This window comes from Vicugna pacos, chromosome 35 (assembly GCF_048564905.1).
Source record: "Vicugna pacos chromosome 35, VicPac4, whole genome shotgun sequence".
NCBI lineage: Eukaryota > Metazoa > Chordata > Mammalia > Artiodactyla > Camelidae > Vicugna > Vicugna pacos.
Genome location: NC_133021.1, coordinates 5,171,491 through 5,187,418, shown reverse-complemented (window position 1 = coordinate 5,187,418; position 15,928 = coordinate 5,171,491). Strand labels below are relative to the sequence as shown.

Below are 15,928 nucleotides of genomic sequence, written 5' to 3'. Positions count from 1 at the left end.
CGTACAATTTACCAAGATTGAACCAGGAAGACACAGAAAATATGAGTAGACCATTTACCAGCACTGAAATCAAATTAGTAATTTTAAAAGTCCCAAGAAACAAAAATCCGAGGCTGGATGGCTTCACAGGCAAATTCTACCAAACATTTTGAGGAGAGCTAACACCTAACCTTCTGAAACTATTCCAAAAAATTTCAGAGGAAGGAACACTTCCAAACTCATTCTATGAAGCCACCATCAGCCTAATACCAAAGCCAGAGATAATACACACAAAAGAAAATCACAGGCCAGTATCATTGATGAACATAGATGCAAAAATCCTCAACAAAATCCTAGCAAACCAACTCCAACAATACATTAAAAGGATCATCCACCACGATCAAGTGGGATTTATTCAAGGGCTGCAAAGATTTTTCAATATCCATAAATCAATCAGTGTGATACACCACATTAACAAATGAAGAATAAAAGTCAGATGATTATCTCAATAAATGCAGAAAAAGCTTTTGACAAAATTCAGCACCCATTTATAATAAAAACACTCCAGAAAGTGGGGATAGAGAGAGTATACTTCAACATAATAAAGGGCCGATATGACAAACCCACAGCTAACATTATTCTCAATGGTGAAAAACTGAAAGCATTTTCTCTAAGACCAGAAACAAGACAAGGATGCGTCTCTTGCCACTTTTATTCAATAGAAGTTTGGAAGTCCAATCCACAGCAATAAGAGAAAGAGAACAAATAAAAGGAATCTAAATTGAAAAAGAAGTAAAACTGCCACTGTTTGCAGATGACATGATACCATACACAGAAAATCCTCAATATGCTATCAGAAAACTACTAGAGCTCATCAATGAATTTGGTAAGATTGCAGGATACAAAATTAGTACACAGAAATCTGTTGCATTTCTAAATACTAACAAGGAAAGATCAGAAAGTGAAATTAAGGGAGCACCCCCATTTACCATCACATCAAAAAGAATAAAATATCTAGGAAAAAAACCTACGTAAGGAAGCAAAAGACCGAAAAAACTCTGAAAAAACTGAAGATGACACAAAAGTTGGAAAGATATACTGTGTTCTTGGATTGGAAGAATCAACATTGTTAAAACGACCATGCTACCCAAGGCAATCCATGAATTCAATGCAATCCCTATCAAGTTACCAATGCCATTTTTCACAGAACTGGAACAAAAAATGTTAAAATTTGTACGGAAACACAAAAGACCCCCAACAGCCAAAATAATCTTGAGAAAGAACAACAGAGCTGGAGGAATCATGCTCCCTGACTTCAGGCTATATTACAAAGCTACAGTAATCAAAACAGTATGGTACTGGCACAAAAACAGACACATAGATCAATGCAACAGGATAGAAAGCTCAGAAACAAACCCACACATGTATAGTCAATTAATCTCTGACAAGAAAAGGCATGAGTATACAATAGAGAAAAGACAGTCTCTTCAATAAGTGGCACTCAGAAAATGACAGCTACATATAAAAGAATGAAATTAGAACATTCTCTAACAACACATACAAAAATAAACTCAAAATGGATTAAAGACATAAATATAAGACCAGATACCATAAAACTCCTAGAGGAAAAAAAGGAAGAACACTGACATAAATTGCACAAATATTTTTTTGGATCTGTCTCCTAGAGTAATAGAAAAAAAAACAAGAATAAAAAAAAATGGGACCTAATAAAACTTAAAATTTTTGCATATCAAAGGAAACCTTAAACAAAATGAAGAAACAAACTACAGAATGGGAGAAAATATTTGCAAATGATGCGACTGACAAGAGACTAATTTCCAAAATATACAAGCAGCTCACACAGCTCAGTATCAAAAAAAAAAAAAAACCACCACCAATCAAAAAATGGGCAGAAGATCTCAACAGACATTACTCCGAAGATGTCAAACAGATGGCCAACAGACATGAAACAATGCTTGACATCATTAATTACTCACAAAATGCAAGTCAAAACTACAGTGAGGTATTACATCACACCAGTCAGAATGACCACCATCAAACAGTCTACAAGCATTAAATGCTGGAGAGGGTGTGGAGAGAAAAGAACTCTCCTACAATGTTGATGGGAATGCAAATTGATGCAGTCACTGTGGAGAACAGTGAGGAGGTGCCTTAAAAAATGGAAAATAAGAGTTACCGTATGATCCAGCAATCCCACCCTTGGGCATATATCCAGCGAAAACTCTAATTTGAAAAGATACATGCATCCCAGTGTCCACAGCAGCACTAGTTACAACAGTTAAGACATGGAAGAAGCCTAAATGTCTATCCATAGATGAATGCATAAAGAAAATGCGTTGTGTATATATATATATACACACAATAGTATTACAATATAATACTATTCAGCCACAGAAAGGAATAAAATAATGTCATTTGCAGTAACATAGATGGACCTAGAGATTATCATACTAAGTGAAGTCAGTCAGTCAGAAAAAGACAGATTATCGTAAAATATCAATTATATGTGGAATCTAAAAAAAAATGACACAAACCAACTTACAAAACAGAGACTCACAGACTTAGAAAATAAACTTATGGTTACCAGAGGGAAAAGGTGGGAGGGAGGGATAAAGTGGGAGTTTAGGATTAGCAGATACAAACTATTACGTACAGAGTAGGTAAACAACAAGGTCCTACCGTATATAGTTCCCTGTGCTATTCAATGGCTTGGAGTAATCTTTAATGAAAAAGAAAATGAAAAAGAATGTGTATACACATCACTATGCTGAATACCAGAAACAAATACAACACTGTAAACCAACTCTACTTCAATTTTTTAAAAATGAGGAAAGGAAAAAAAAAAAGAAAAAAATTAAGGAAACAGAGATAATACCTGACAAAGGGTTCAAAGTACAGGTTATAATAATGTTCACCAAACTCTGGAGAAAAAATGGATGAACACAGTAAGAACTTCAACAAAGACACAGAAAATGTAAGAAACCTACAAACAGATGTCACAGAGCTGAAGAATACAATAACTTAACTGAAAAATTCACTAGAGGGGCTCAAGAGCACACTAGATAAAGCAGCCAAGAGGATAAGTGACCTCAGACAGGGCAGAGGAACTCACCCAATCAGAGCAGCAAAAAGAAAACAAATTTTTTAAAACGTGAAGCTAGCTTAAGGGACTAACAGGACAGTATCAAGTAGACGAACATTCACATTAAAGGAGTCCCAGAAGGAGGAGAGAGAAAAAGTAGAAAACTTATGTGAAGAAATAATGGATAAAAACTTCCCTAGCCTGGGAAAAGGAACAGACATCTAGACCCAGGAAGTCTAACTTATGGTGAAAAAGAATATGAAAACAAATATGTGTATGTTCATGTATGACTGAAGCTTTTTGCTGTACATCAGAAACTGACTACACTTCAATAAAAATATATATATGTATGTATGTATGTATGTATACAGACACACACACACATCTAGAAGTCCAGAGAATTCAAAATAAAGTGAACTCAAAGAGACCCACACAAGGACATGTTATAATTAAAATGTCAAAAGTTAAAGTTGAGGAGAGAATCTTAAAAGCAGCAAGAGAAAAACAACCTGTTAAGTACAAAGGACTCTCAATAAAAGATTTTCAGCAGAAATGTTACAGGCCAGAATAGAGTGGAAGAATATACTTAGAGTGCCGAAAGAAAAAAATTTCCACCTAATACTCTAAAGGCAAAGTTTTCATTCAGAATTAAAGGAGAGATAGAGTTTTCCAGACAAGCAAAAGCTAAAGGAGTTCACTGCCACTAAACAAGACGTACAAGAAATGTTAAGCGATTTCTTTAAACGGAAAAGAAAAGTAACAAGAAAATATGTGAAAGTGTAAATCTCACTGGTAAAGGTTAATATACAGTAAAGGTAGAGGATGAGTCCCTTATAAAGCTGTGTAAAGGTTAGAAATCAAAGGTAAAATAAAAAATAATCACAACCACAATCATTAGTTAAGGGATACACAAGATAAAAAGATGTAAAATGTGACGTCAAAAACATGAAATATGAGGGAGAGTAAAAATGTAGAGCTTTACAATATGTTTACACTGAAGTTGTTATCAACTTAAAGTAGACTGTTATCAATAATCACTTTAAATATAAATAAATTAAATTCTCCAATCAAAAAAACAAGAGTGGCTGAATGGATTAAAAAAACCACCATCTATAAGCTGCCTACAAGAGACTCACTTCAAACCTAAAGACACTCACACACCGAAGATGAAGGGATGCAAAAGACATTCCATGCAAGTAGAAACCAAATGAAAGCTAGAGTAGCTATACTTTGATGAGACACATAAAATTTGAAACTGACACTGTAATAAGAGACAAAGAAGGGCATTACATAATGGTAAAGGGGTCATTCCAACAAGAGGATATAACACTATGCACCCGATATAGGAGCAATAAATATACAAAGCAACTATTAACAGACCTAAAGGGAGAAATATAAAGCAATACAGTAATAGTAGCCGTCTTTCATACTCCACTTACATCAATAGATAGACCATCCAGACTAAAAATCAGTAAGAAGGCATTTGTCTTTAAATGATATGTTAAGCCAGATGAACTGAAGAGATATACACAGAACATTCCATCCAAAAGAAACAGGACACAAATTCTTCCCAAGTGCACACAGAACATTCTCCAGGATAGATTATATGCTAGGCAACAAAACAAGTTTAAACAAATTTAGGTAGATTAAAATCATTAAAATCTTACTAAGCATCTTTTCCAACCACAACAGTATGACTACAAATCAATTACAAGAAGAAAACTGGAAATTTTACAAATATGTGAAGATTAAACCACATGCTACTTAAAAACCAATATTCCAACAAAAATCAAAACCAAAATCAAAAAATACCTTAAGACAAATGAAAATGAATATACAACATGCTGAAACATGGGATGCAGTGAAATTAATGAGGAACTTTCATTCATAGTAATAAATGCCTACCTCACAAAGAAGAAAAATCTCAAATACTATAAATGTATATCTAAAGGAACTAGAAAAATAACCAAAAAGTCCAAGTTTAGTAGTAGAAAGGAACAAAGATCATAGCAGAAATAAATGAAATGGAGACTAAAGAGACAACAACAACAAAATCAATGAAACCAAGAGCTAGTTCTTTAAAAGAGAAACAAAATTAACAATTAGCTAGATTCACAAAGAAAAAAAATAAAGTTCATAAAAATAAAATCAGGGGAAAAAAGGAAATGTTGTAACTGGTATCACAGAGATATAAAGGATCAGAAAAGAGGACTATGACAATTATATGCCAACAGGATGGACAATCTAGAATAAATAAACAAATTTCTACAACATACGACCTTCTAAGACTGAATCATGAAAAACAATATCTGAACTGACAGACTACAGCTATTAATAATATTGAGTCAGTAATTTTTAAAACTCCCTATGAACAAGAAAGTCCAGAACCAGGACACTTTAGCGGAGAATTTCACCAAATATTCACAGAAGAATTAATATCAATCCTTCTCAAACTCTTCCAAAAAGTAGAACAGAAGAGAATACTTAATTTATTTTACAAAGCCAGCATTACCTTGATACCTAAACCAGACAAGGACACTACAAGAAAATAAAATTACAGACAGATATTCCTGATTAACATAGATGTAAAATTCTCAGCAAAATACGAGCAAACCAATTCAACAATATATTAAAAAGATCAGACATCATGATCAAGCGGAATTTCTAAAAAGGATGCAGAAATGGTTCAATAGCCACAATCAATCAATGTAATATACCACATTAACAAAATAAAGAATAAATATTGTATAATCATCTCAATAGCTGCAAAAAAACATTTCATAAAATTCAACATTCATTCATAATAATAAAAAAAAACAGCTCTCAACAAAGCGGGTACAGAGGGAATGTAGTCAACATAAAAAAAGCCATGTATGACAAACACACAGATTACATCATTCAGCGGTGAAAAGCTAAAAGCAATTCCTCTAAGATCAGGAACAAGAAAAGGATGTCCCCTCTTGCCACTTTTACCAACATATTATTATAAGTCCTAGCCAGAGCAATTAGGCAAGAAAAGAAATAAAATTAGGCACCTAAGTTGGAAAGGAGGAAACAAATCTGTCACTACTGGCAGATGACATGATATAGAAAACCCTAAAGACCCCACCAAAAATCTGTTAGAACTAATAAACAAAGTTACAGGATACAGAATTGACAAACAGAGATCTACTGTATTTCTATACACTAAAAGTTAACCATTCAGAAGAGAAATTAAGAAAACAATTCCATTTACAATTCCAACAAAAAGACTACAATTTCTAGGAATAAACATAAACAAGGAGGCGAAAGCCCTGCATCTGGAACCTGCGCGACACTGATGGGAGACAACACAAACAAACGGAAAGGGGTCCCATGCTTGCTGACTGGGAGAATTAACGATGCTAAATGTCCATCCTATCCAAAGCAGTCTATAGATTCAATGCAATCCCTATCATATTTCTAGTGGCATTTTTCACAGAAACAGAAGAAACAATCTGAAATTTGTGTGGAACTGCAAAAGACCCTGAATAGTAAAAGCAATCTTGAGAAAGAAGAACAAAGCTGGAGGCATCATGCTCTCTGATTTCAAACAATGTTTCAAAGCTACAGCAATCAAAACAGATAAATAAATGTTTTAAAATAAAACATTATTTTATCAATGACAATTCTATATTGGATCAACTGTCCTGAAAATAAGATGCAAATATTTGTATGAAAAAAACTACAAAAATCAGTATGTATTTGATTTACAGATTTATACTCAAGACAATAATGAACTGATACATCCAGAAGGCAAAAGGCAAAATTCCAAGCAAAAAAAAACCCAGAGAATTTTTTAAAATAATATACAAATAACATAAAAATTAATATAAAAGATAAACTCCTTCCAGCACATATTAATGCTTCTATTTTGGTTATTTTCTTACCTGCAGATGTTCTACTTTATCATTTGTTTTTTGTCCACCTGAATCTGCCACTAGTGCTTTTCCCACTTCTTTCTCCAATGGTGTATATTTTGAATCTTCACGTTCAACTTTTATTTTACCAGTACCCATTTCTGTTGCTGTCTTGGTCTTCCCCTCACTTTTAAGTAACTCCTTTTCTTTATTTAGGAAATAGTCAAGTTGATGTTTAGCTCTTTCAGATTCCTGATTTAAAAAAATTAACCGTTTATTAACCATTATTTCTGTGACAGTTTCCTGCCAATATTACAATTTTCAGGAATCTTCATACATTCATACTCACCCTACTTCTCAATTTTATTTTTACAGAGTTGGAGTAAGCTAAGTTAAACCACTGGTATAATCCATAGTTTAGCAGATCCATCAAAATTTAAACCTATAAAAAATCTCTTTCACTTAAAGGGCTGTTTTTATACTGAAGAGGTTCTCTCTGCCATTATTTTTTTTAAGGTTTTAACTATTACACAGGCACAATAAAAGTTAATAAAATGCATACATTATAAAAGGTGATAGAATGTACCCAGCATAATTAAGATCTATGTCAAATAATAAAACATGAAAAATAATTTCTTCTACACTGGAATTTTTCTTTAAAATGTCACTTTTAATGTTTAGTTATACAAAATTAACAAGTTATTTGTATGAAAGAACATACAGATCAACAGAAGAGTTCACAATCTCACCACAAACAGAAAACTCACTGCTGACTCCTTGATGTATATTCTTTTTATTTAATTATTTCTAAATATAGCTAATGCATATATGTACATATATAGTTTTAAATTGTTGTCTAGATTGGATCACACTATACATACTAGCATAATATGCTCTTTTCATTAAATAATGTCACAGATACGTTTCCATGATGATAAATATACACCCCAATCAGAAGAGCTAATACATTTTAGTATCATACCTTTATTTAGCGAATTTCTTATCAATGGACATACTGCTAATTTTTTAAACTTTGCTATTAAAATTTTATATTCTACATACTTGTACATAATGTCTGTACACTTTTTTCTTCTTTACAATAAATTTTTTAGAAGTGGAATGGTTCACTGAAAGACTGTCTTTCTAGGACTTTTGCTATATAATTTTCTTTGAGAAAAGTTATTAATTCATACTCAGAAGCATGTGAAAGACTGCTGATTTCAGCATAAATCTGAAAATATTAGATATTTCTGTTCCTTAAATTTCTACCAAAATGGTAAGTAAAAAAAATCTATCCCTCTGTTATTTTAAGTTGTGATTATTTGGTAACTAGTAAGGCGGAATATACTTGCATGCGTCTTCCTGGTGTTCCTCGACTGTGACCTGCCTATTTGTGTCCTTTGTCTATTTACAAGGAAGGCTACCCATATCTCCTGTAGACTGTAAGAGATCTTTATATGAGACATTTTGTAAAAATTTCCATTTATCTTTGTATCTCATGAGTTTTTTAACCATAAAAAGTTTTACATTTATATACAGCTAAATACATTAACATATTCTTTTCTGGAATAATGCTTAGAAAGCACTGCTGTAGCCAAGACCACACAGTTGTTACCCAGTGTTTCTTCCAATATCTTGATAGTTCATTTATTACTTCTGGACCTTAAACCAATCTGCAGCTCACTGTAGTGCACTACATGATATGTTCTACAAGAACTAGAACTCAACAATCTTTTCATAGTACTTTATTTTTGTGATTATTTTATCCTTCTATGAACAAATTTTAATAACTAACTGTAAAATACTAAGTTATTATATTCATTTGAATCTGTTTCTGGACTCCATTCAGTACCAAATCCAGAGTCACACTGCTTTACTTATTGTATTTTTATATTTTACATTGGTTTTTGGATGAACAAATCCTCCCTAACTGTTGTTTGGAAAATCACCAGTTTCTTATCTCAATATATCCTATAACAATTTGGTAAAGCTCAGAAACAGTCCCTCTTATATCTAGAAATAAATTGCTTTACGTTTGTCAATTTGAAGAAAATGGAAAATTGAAATATTCTTAATATTGAGACTTCAAAACCAAAAGTATAAATGTCTGTTTCTTCACTGTTTATCTATAATCCTCATAATATTTTTCTTCATATAAAACTGTGTGTTTTTGTTAAATATGATATACTAATATTACAAATAGAATTTTTTCTATTATGGTTTCTAAATTGTTTCTGTAAAAGAAAGCCTATTGCTTTTTCATATTGCTTCTGTCCCCAGCTAATTTCTTGAACTATGTCACTAATAAACTCATGTGTTACCTTACATTTCTCAGAAGAAAAATTATATAATACACAAATCATTTTACTTTCACCTATCCACATAAGAAAATGTAGCTTCTTTCATTTCTTGTTTTATTATTTAGTAAGAATTTGAAAAAAAGCCATAAGAACCAACATCCTAGTTTAACCAAGTTTAACTGGAAAGGCTGCAGTATTCTACTTTTACATAGAATATTGTCTCAGTTTGAAATAGAATTCTTTAGTTTGATTAATAAGCAAGATAACATTACTTTCAGCTGTTTTGGGAAGAATAAATATTAAATTTTAGTAATATATTTCTATTGCACAAAATGAGTACACTTTAAACCTGTTAAAATAACACAATGGAGACCTGTTAGTTTACAAGGTCAAAATTCATTTTAAAAGTTCTTTATAGATATTTTCTTCACTTGTTAACAATTTTAAAGGAACATGATATCTTTTACCTGTAAAGCTAGTTGCAGTTGTTCCCGGAGGACTTTGTTCTCAATTTCCAGAGCAAGTGTTGCTTTCTAGGATATAATATGAGGGGAAACGTATTTATTTGGTATCTTGCTTTACTACTATCATAACTGTCACCTTTCTAAAACCCACAGAAAGCCAAGATGATCATTTGAGCACACACACTTACTGCACACTTCTCAGGCACAATGCTGGACACCTTCTGTAGCTATAGCTTTTTATTGCTTTTCCAGAGGAAAGCTGACCTTGAATGTGGGAAATTGTAACTATCATAAAGTAAACATTTCATTTCTCCTTTTCTCAAGGCCTAAAATATTTAAATACAAACATCTCAAATTTTAAGAAGCAATTCTTCTCTTAACATAAAAGAAGAGAGTTCATAAAAGAGAGTCCTTAAAAGAAACACAGTTCTGATTTTGCGAGAATGAGTAGATTCTATTATACATGGAAAGTCTCAAGGATTCTCCATCCAGATGGACAACAGTTTGAGAAACCGTATCTCAAGTCCCTAGTTCTGATTCTTGTATAGGAGAGTAAGTCCCTACTGGACAAACCCTGCCACACGTAACCACCAAAAACTCTAAACAAAATACAAATATCAACACTAGAAAGCGACCAAGAGAAGGCAGATTCCTGAGCGAAGGCGACTCTTGGAAGAGGAGGCAGTCCTACGTAAGAGTCTTAGAGATTCCCGGCTTCTAGTCTGAGGGAAAGCCCTGTCCGACCCAGGCAGGGTACATAATAGCTGATTTTTTAAAAAAAACTGAGTTTTCAGAACTTTAAAACCAGCGGACAGAATTCAAGGCGATCACAAGCATTGGGAAGGTTCAGGGGAAGTCACACAAAGAAAGGATCCACAGAGAGGAAGCCCCAAACCATTCCCACAAACCTCCCGACCCCTTGCCCACATACACACGGGGAAGATGCTAAGCCACCTAGCAAGAGCTAGAACTGAAATGCAATTTGAGCTGCTGCCTAAATACAGAATTTTCATTTTGCACCCAATCATGTTAATAATATATTAAAAGAAAACAAACAAAAATAGTACCAATCGTAAGAAGAATAAAGCAGAATCCAGAGTTTCAACAAGATGATATTCCTGATATCCAAGATGCAATTAAGAATTATTTGAATCTTAGAATCTGAAGAAACAGGAAAATGAGACTTCCTCTTAAGAGAAAAGATGGGGCACAGGAAGAGCCTGAACTTATCTCCTCCCACGGAGTCAAGAAATATTCACCTACATACAGATCAGTTCCCTCTGAAAAGGACCTGAGGACTAGCCAAACACACTCCACAACAAAGAATAAAAAGGACTACATGGAGAGAGGCAGGAGAAGTGGAGAAATACTGCTGCCAAAAACCCCACCCCAGCCTGACAGCACGCAACAGAGAGGAACCTCAGCAGACAGATGCTCTTCCCAGAGGAGCAAGGCACTGGTGCCCACATCAGGCCCCCAGTGCCTGGGATCTACACCAGAGAGAGGAACCCTGAGATGCCTGGCTCAGAAAGCCAGGGGTACCAAATGCTATAGAAATGAGGCCCTCTGTTACATGGTTCACCTGTGGTCTCACTCACCTGGAGACCCAAGGAAATAACAGCAGTTTGAAAACTGCCAAGACTCTATGTGAAAGGGGGTCATTTTCAAACCTAAAAGCATTAGCTGGAGGGGTGCTGGACAGCAGGAACGCTGCCCGGGAAGCAGAAGCACGGGCAGGCACCGCTCTGCCCTCCCCACCTGGCCCCAGGCAGGCCGCAGGGCTCGGGTGCGGGGGTGCGCCAGCCAGCAGCACCCCCACCGCCCTGTTGCAGCCGGAGCAGCCCGACCCTGGCGAGGGTGGGCAGGAGCAGACGGCAACAGCATTCCCCTGCGCCCTACCTAATCTGCCAGCAGGTGACAACCGCCCCCTGCCTCCCCCCCACCGCGCAGCCTGGCCTAAGGGGCTCTCTGGCCGCATGGCTCTGCGAGCTCACCCGCCCGCTACCTTCCCGGAGCCAGAGAGCCCCGCTCCCACACTCCCCAGCCACCTGGTCAGTCAGGGAGGTGCTCAACCCACACAAGCAACGCCCCTGGAGGGACTGGGCTCCTCCTCTCCATGGGACTGTAACAGCTGGAAGGAGAGTCCTTGGCAGGCCACCACCCTCAGGGCACTGCAGGGATAGCTGACCAAAACACAAACCTCTCAGCTGAAAAAGGCCTATTTACTCAGCCTGGAGCTACACCTGAGGGACCGGCTTCAGACCTCCCACACTTCCAGAGGCCAAGGACACACTCCCAGGGAATGGAATCAGGGAAACCGTGCCTGCGTTCCCCTGGCCTCACTGCAGCTGGACAAGACTCCCCAGGAAGGACTTCATGCACTTACCAGGAGCCCTGCTCTGTCCAGCGCCAGTGGCGCCCAGAGGACATCTCCAGACCCCGGGGGCTGGAGGCCAGCTGGAATTACCACTGTGACTCCACAGCATGGTATGTGTCTCCGTATTTTACAAGCTGCTACCTGAGGGCCTGGCATTAAACCAACCTGAAACTGGATGTTAAACGAGACTCCCCTTCTTGGAACGCTCAGTAACATGGGCATTTCAAGAGCTAATCCAGCAGCTCCCGCACAGAGCCTGGCAGCCAAGTGTTCTGAGCCCTCCCTCTCCATGTAGCCAACTGGCACAGCTGGGCCAGGCAAGGGCCCCAGGCCACACTCGCCCCTCGCAGAGACTTAGCCACAACCAGGAAGGACAAGTGACTCAACCCCGGCCCCCTCTGCACACCAGCCTTGGCCCTGTCACAGCTGGTGTACGCACACAGTCCACATGAGAGATGTCCGTGAAGAGCCTGACTCTCGTGGCCCGGGAAGGTTGTGCTTCTAGGCCACACAGAACAGCTCCTACACAAGATCACTCCTTCAGGACTGCAGGAGGTAGTCATTTCACCTGATAGATACAAACGCAGAGCAACAGGCAAACAAACAAAGAGACAGAGGAATGTACGTTTAGCACCAAAGACCAAGGCAAATCCCCAGAAAAAGACCTCAATAAAACAGAGATGAACAACCTGAAAGAGTTTGAACTCAAAATACTTTAAGTGAACCAGTGGGATTCTAAACAGACACGCAAGAATGGTTTAACAACCAGAAATCAATCAATGCAATATACCACATTAACAAAACAAAGAATAAATACAATTAACTTATAATTAGTCTAGTTACGAGTGAGTTGAATTATTCCAAAAACTCTGTTCTCTTTGATTGCAAAATCCAATCTATACCCCAACTAATCAGTAACCAAAAACAAAAAAACAACAGAACAAACCAAAAAAAAAAACCCTAGATCATGTAAAAGCAAAATTTTATAAGAGTTATTAAAACATTTTATAAGCATTATAATTACTTGGACAGATAGATAACAGTATCAACTGATTCTAATGTCCATTCCTGCCTAAGGAAGCAAAACTGAATGCATTTTCACAACGGTTGACCCTTGAACAACGTCGGGGTAGGGGCACTCACCCCGTGGAAAACCCACATAGAACTTTACAGTCAGTCCTTTGTATACATGATTCCACATCCACAGATCCAACCAAGCACAGACCGTGTACCACTACAGGACGTATTTACTGAGAAAAGTCCATGTGCAAGTGGACCCTTGCAGTACAAACCCGTGCTGTTCAAGATCAACCACAACTGCAAATGCTGAGCAGGATTCAAAGAACCATGTTTGCAGTTCAGATTTCATTACCCATTTGTTCTCTAACCCTAAGCAAGTCACATTTTAGCTTCCACTGATCTCTGTAAAGTGGCCTAGATTAGTGATAGTTCATAATGGAGATTTGAAGGAGGGAAATAAATTCCTTTAAAATTCTCGTTAAATCTACAGTATACCTATACAGGAAATTCTCACTTTAAATTCAGAAGAAATAATCTAAATGACATGACCTGCTACAGACTGAATATCTGTACCTCCCAAAATTCATATACTGAAATCAAATCCCCAGTGTAATGGTATTTGGAGGTGGAGCCTTTGGGGGGTGAACAGGTCATGGGGATAGCATCTTCATGAATGGGGTCAGCATCCTCATAAAAGAGACTCCAGAGAGCTCCCTGGCCCTTCTGCTATGGAAGGTACAGCAGGATGGCGGCCAGCCAGGAAGCAGGAATCGGGTCTCCACTGAGCACGAAACCTGCCAGTGCCCTGACCTGGGACTTCTCAGCCCCAGAGACGGGAGAAGTGAGTGTCACTGAAGCTGCTCACCGGTGCTGCTTTGCCACGGAAGCCTGCCGTGGTCTCAGCGTCGTGCTCCTCCCCCTGAACTCCTGTGCTGAAACCCTAATGCCCCTGTGGTCACATCAGGAAGGAGAGCCTGCGGGATGTGATCAGGGCACAAGGGCAGGGACTGCACGAGCGAGATCAGCCCCCCACAAAAGAGGCCTGAGCAGGCTCCTTGCCGTTTCCACCATGTGAGGATGCAAAAAGAAGCGTGAAGCCCAGAAGAGGGCCCTCGCGCCACCATGATGCCAAACACCCAGCCCCCAGAACTGTGAGAAGTAAATTTCTATTGTTTAAGCCACCCAGTCCTTGATACTGTTAAAGCAGTCACACGGACTAAGACACAGCCCAAATGAACTAAAACACTAGTTTGAAGACTTCTGATATTAATAATGGGATTATAATAAATTTTTAAAATACACAAAATGCTACCCTGCATAAAATAAGCCATATGGTATGGCTCCATGATCTCACCCCGCAGTTACGCTCTGCATAGTCCACTCCCTGAGTATGGACGCGACCACCTATGACTTGCTTTCAGCTGCAGAACACTGCACAGTGACGAGATGGAACCCCCTTTACTGAACTGCATTATCCAGCTGACCCTTGAACATGGGTTTGAGCTTGCATGGGTCCACTTACACAAGCATATTTTTCAATGAATATACTACCTGTACCTCCATTTTACAGATCTTTAACTAAGCGTGGGGAAAGTTTGTGTTTGATTAGAGATCTCAATTTGTAGAATCAAAAGAACTAGGGTCTGAGATGTGATTTTCTCAAAGTTCCTTTAGTTTCCTGCCCTTGAGTGAGTCGTCTATCAATGCCTTCGTTTCTGAGGCAGAGACAGCAGTACACAAATTTTCAACTGTGAGGGGGGTTGGTACCCATAACCCCTAGTTGTTCAGCAATCAACTATACAGCTGAGGTGATAAGGCGTCATACCCGTGAGTCTGCTACATCACATAAGGCTCTGTCTTAGCAAACATGAGAGATTCTTTGCTGGCCTTACAGAAAAAGCAAGCTGCTGTAATGTGAACTGCTTATGGAGAAGGACACATGGCTGAGTGTCTCAGTTCCACAACTGCAAGGAACTGAAGCTCACATCCACCTGAGCTTGGAAGAAGACCCCCAAGTGAGCAGAAAGCAGACCTCAGCCACCACGTTGACTGCAGTGTGGGGAGACCTGGAGCAGAGGACAGAGCTAAGCCACACTCAGACTCCCAACCCACCCAAACTGTGAGATGATTTAAGTTGTTTTAAGCTGCAAAATGTGTGATAACTTGTTATGCAGGAATAAAAAACTACCATCATAAAGCTGTTGATTTCATATTCAATATCTCAAGCAGTGCTCTCATTTTCTTCCCAAATTTATGTTATCTGATTCTTGAATCACACAGGTATATACCTGTAGGACACTTTACGGCTACTCACTGCGTAAGAGTGACCTAGTGACATATGACACAGCATATGATGTGCTGATGGTTAAGAAACCATCTTGTAGCAAAAGAAGGTTTACCAAAACCCAGATGAAATAAAGGGTTACTTGTATTCTTCTCACTGGACCACATAAGAGTGGGCTATATAGTTTACAGTTTCTAAAAAGTTTTCATATTTGTTTCTTGCACCTCATACATATTTTAAGTTAGACCGGGTAGATTGTTTTACCCACTTTAGTGATGAAAAGTATGAAGCTCAAGTAGGTTAAAGGGACTCGACCACTGTCACCAGTAGGTCCATTCTGACTCCCACCCCGCATGATGTTCTTTCCTCCAAGATGTTGCCCGTAACTGAGTGAACTGTAGGGATTTTTACAACCTGGACATTAAACATGTTTGGATTTACCATCTGATTTCCTGAAACCTGCTGAGAAAAGCCAACCAACAAGAAATAAATATCTTAGGAAGAAACTCAGTACACAGACACA

The 15,928-nt window shown here is 37.8% G+C and overlaps 1 protein-coding gene across 2 annotated transcripts in view; it reads right to left on the bottom strand.

The window, feature by feature from the left end:
- The window catches only part of CCDC7 (coiled-coil domain containing 7), a 177,810-nt gene that overhangs the window by 93,898 nt on the left and 67,984 nt on the right, over positions 1–15,928 (bottom strand). For both annotated transcript variants that reach the window (XR_012067091.1, XM_072955093.1), the window contains exons 15-16: positions 9,728–9,793; positions 6,991–7,212 (exon numbers count right to left, since the gene is read on the bottom strand). Coding sequence is in view for 1 of the 2 variants with exons in the window: in XM_072955093.1 (XP_072811194.1) it covers positions 6,991–7,212; positions 9,728–9,793 (288 nt within the window). In the remaining variant the exon portion in view is untranslated. The remainder of the gene's footprint in view (positions 1–6,990; positions 7,213–9,727; positions 9,794–15,928) is intronic.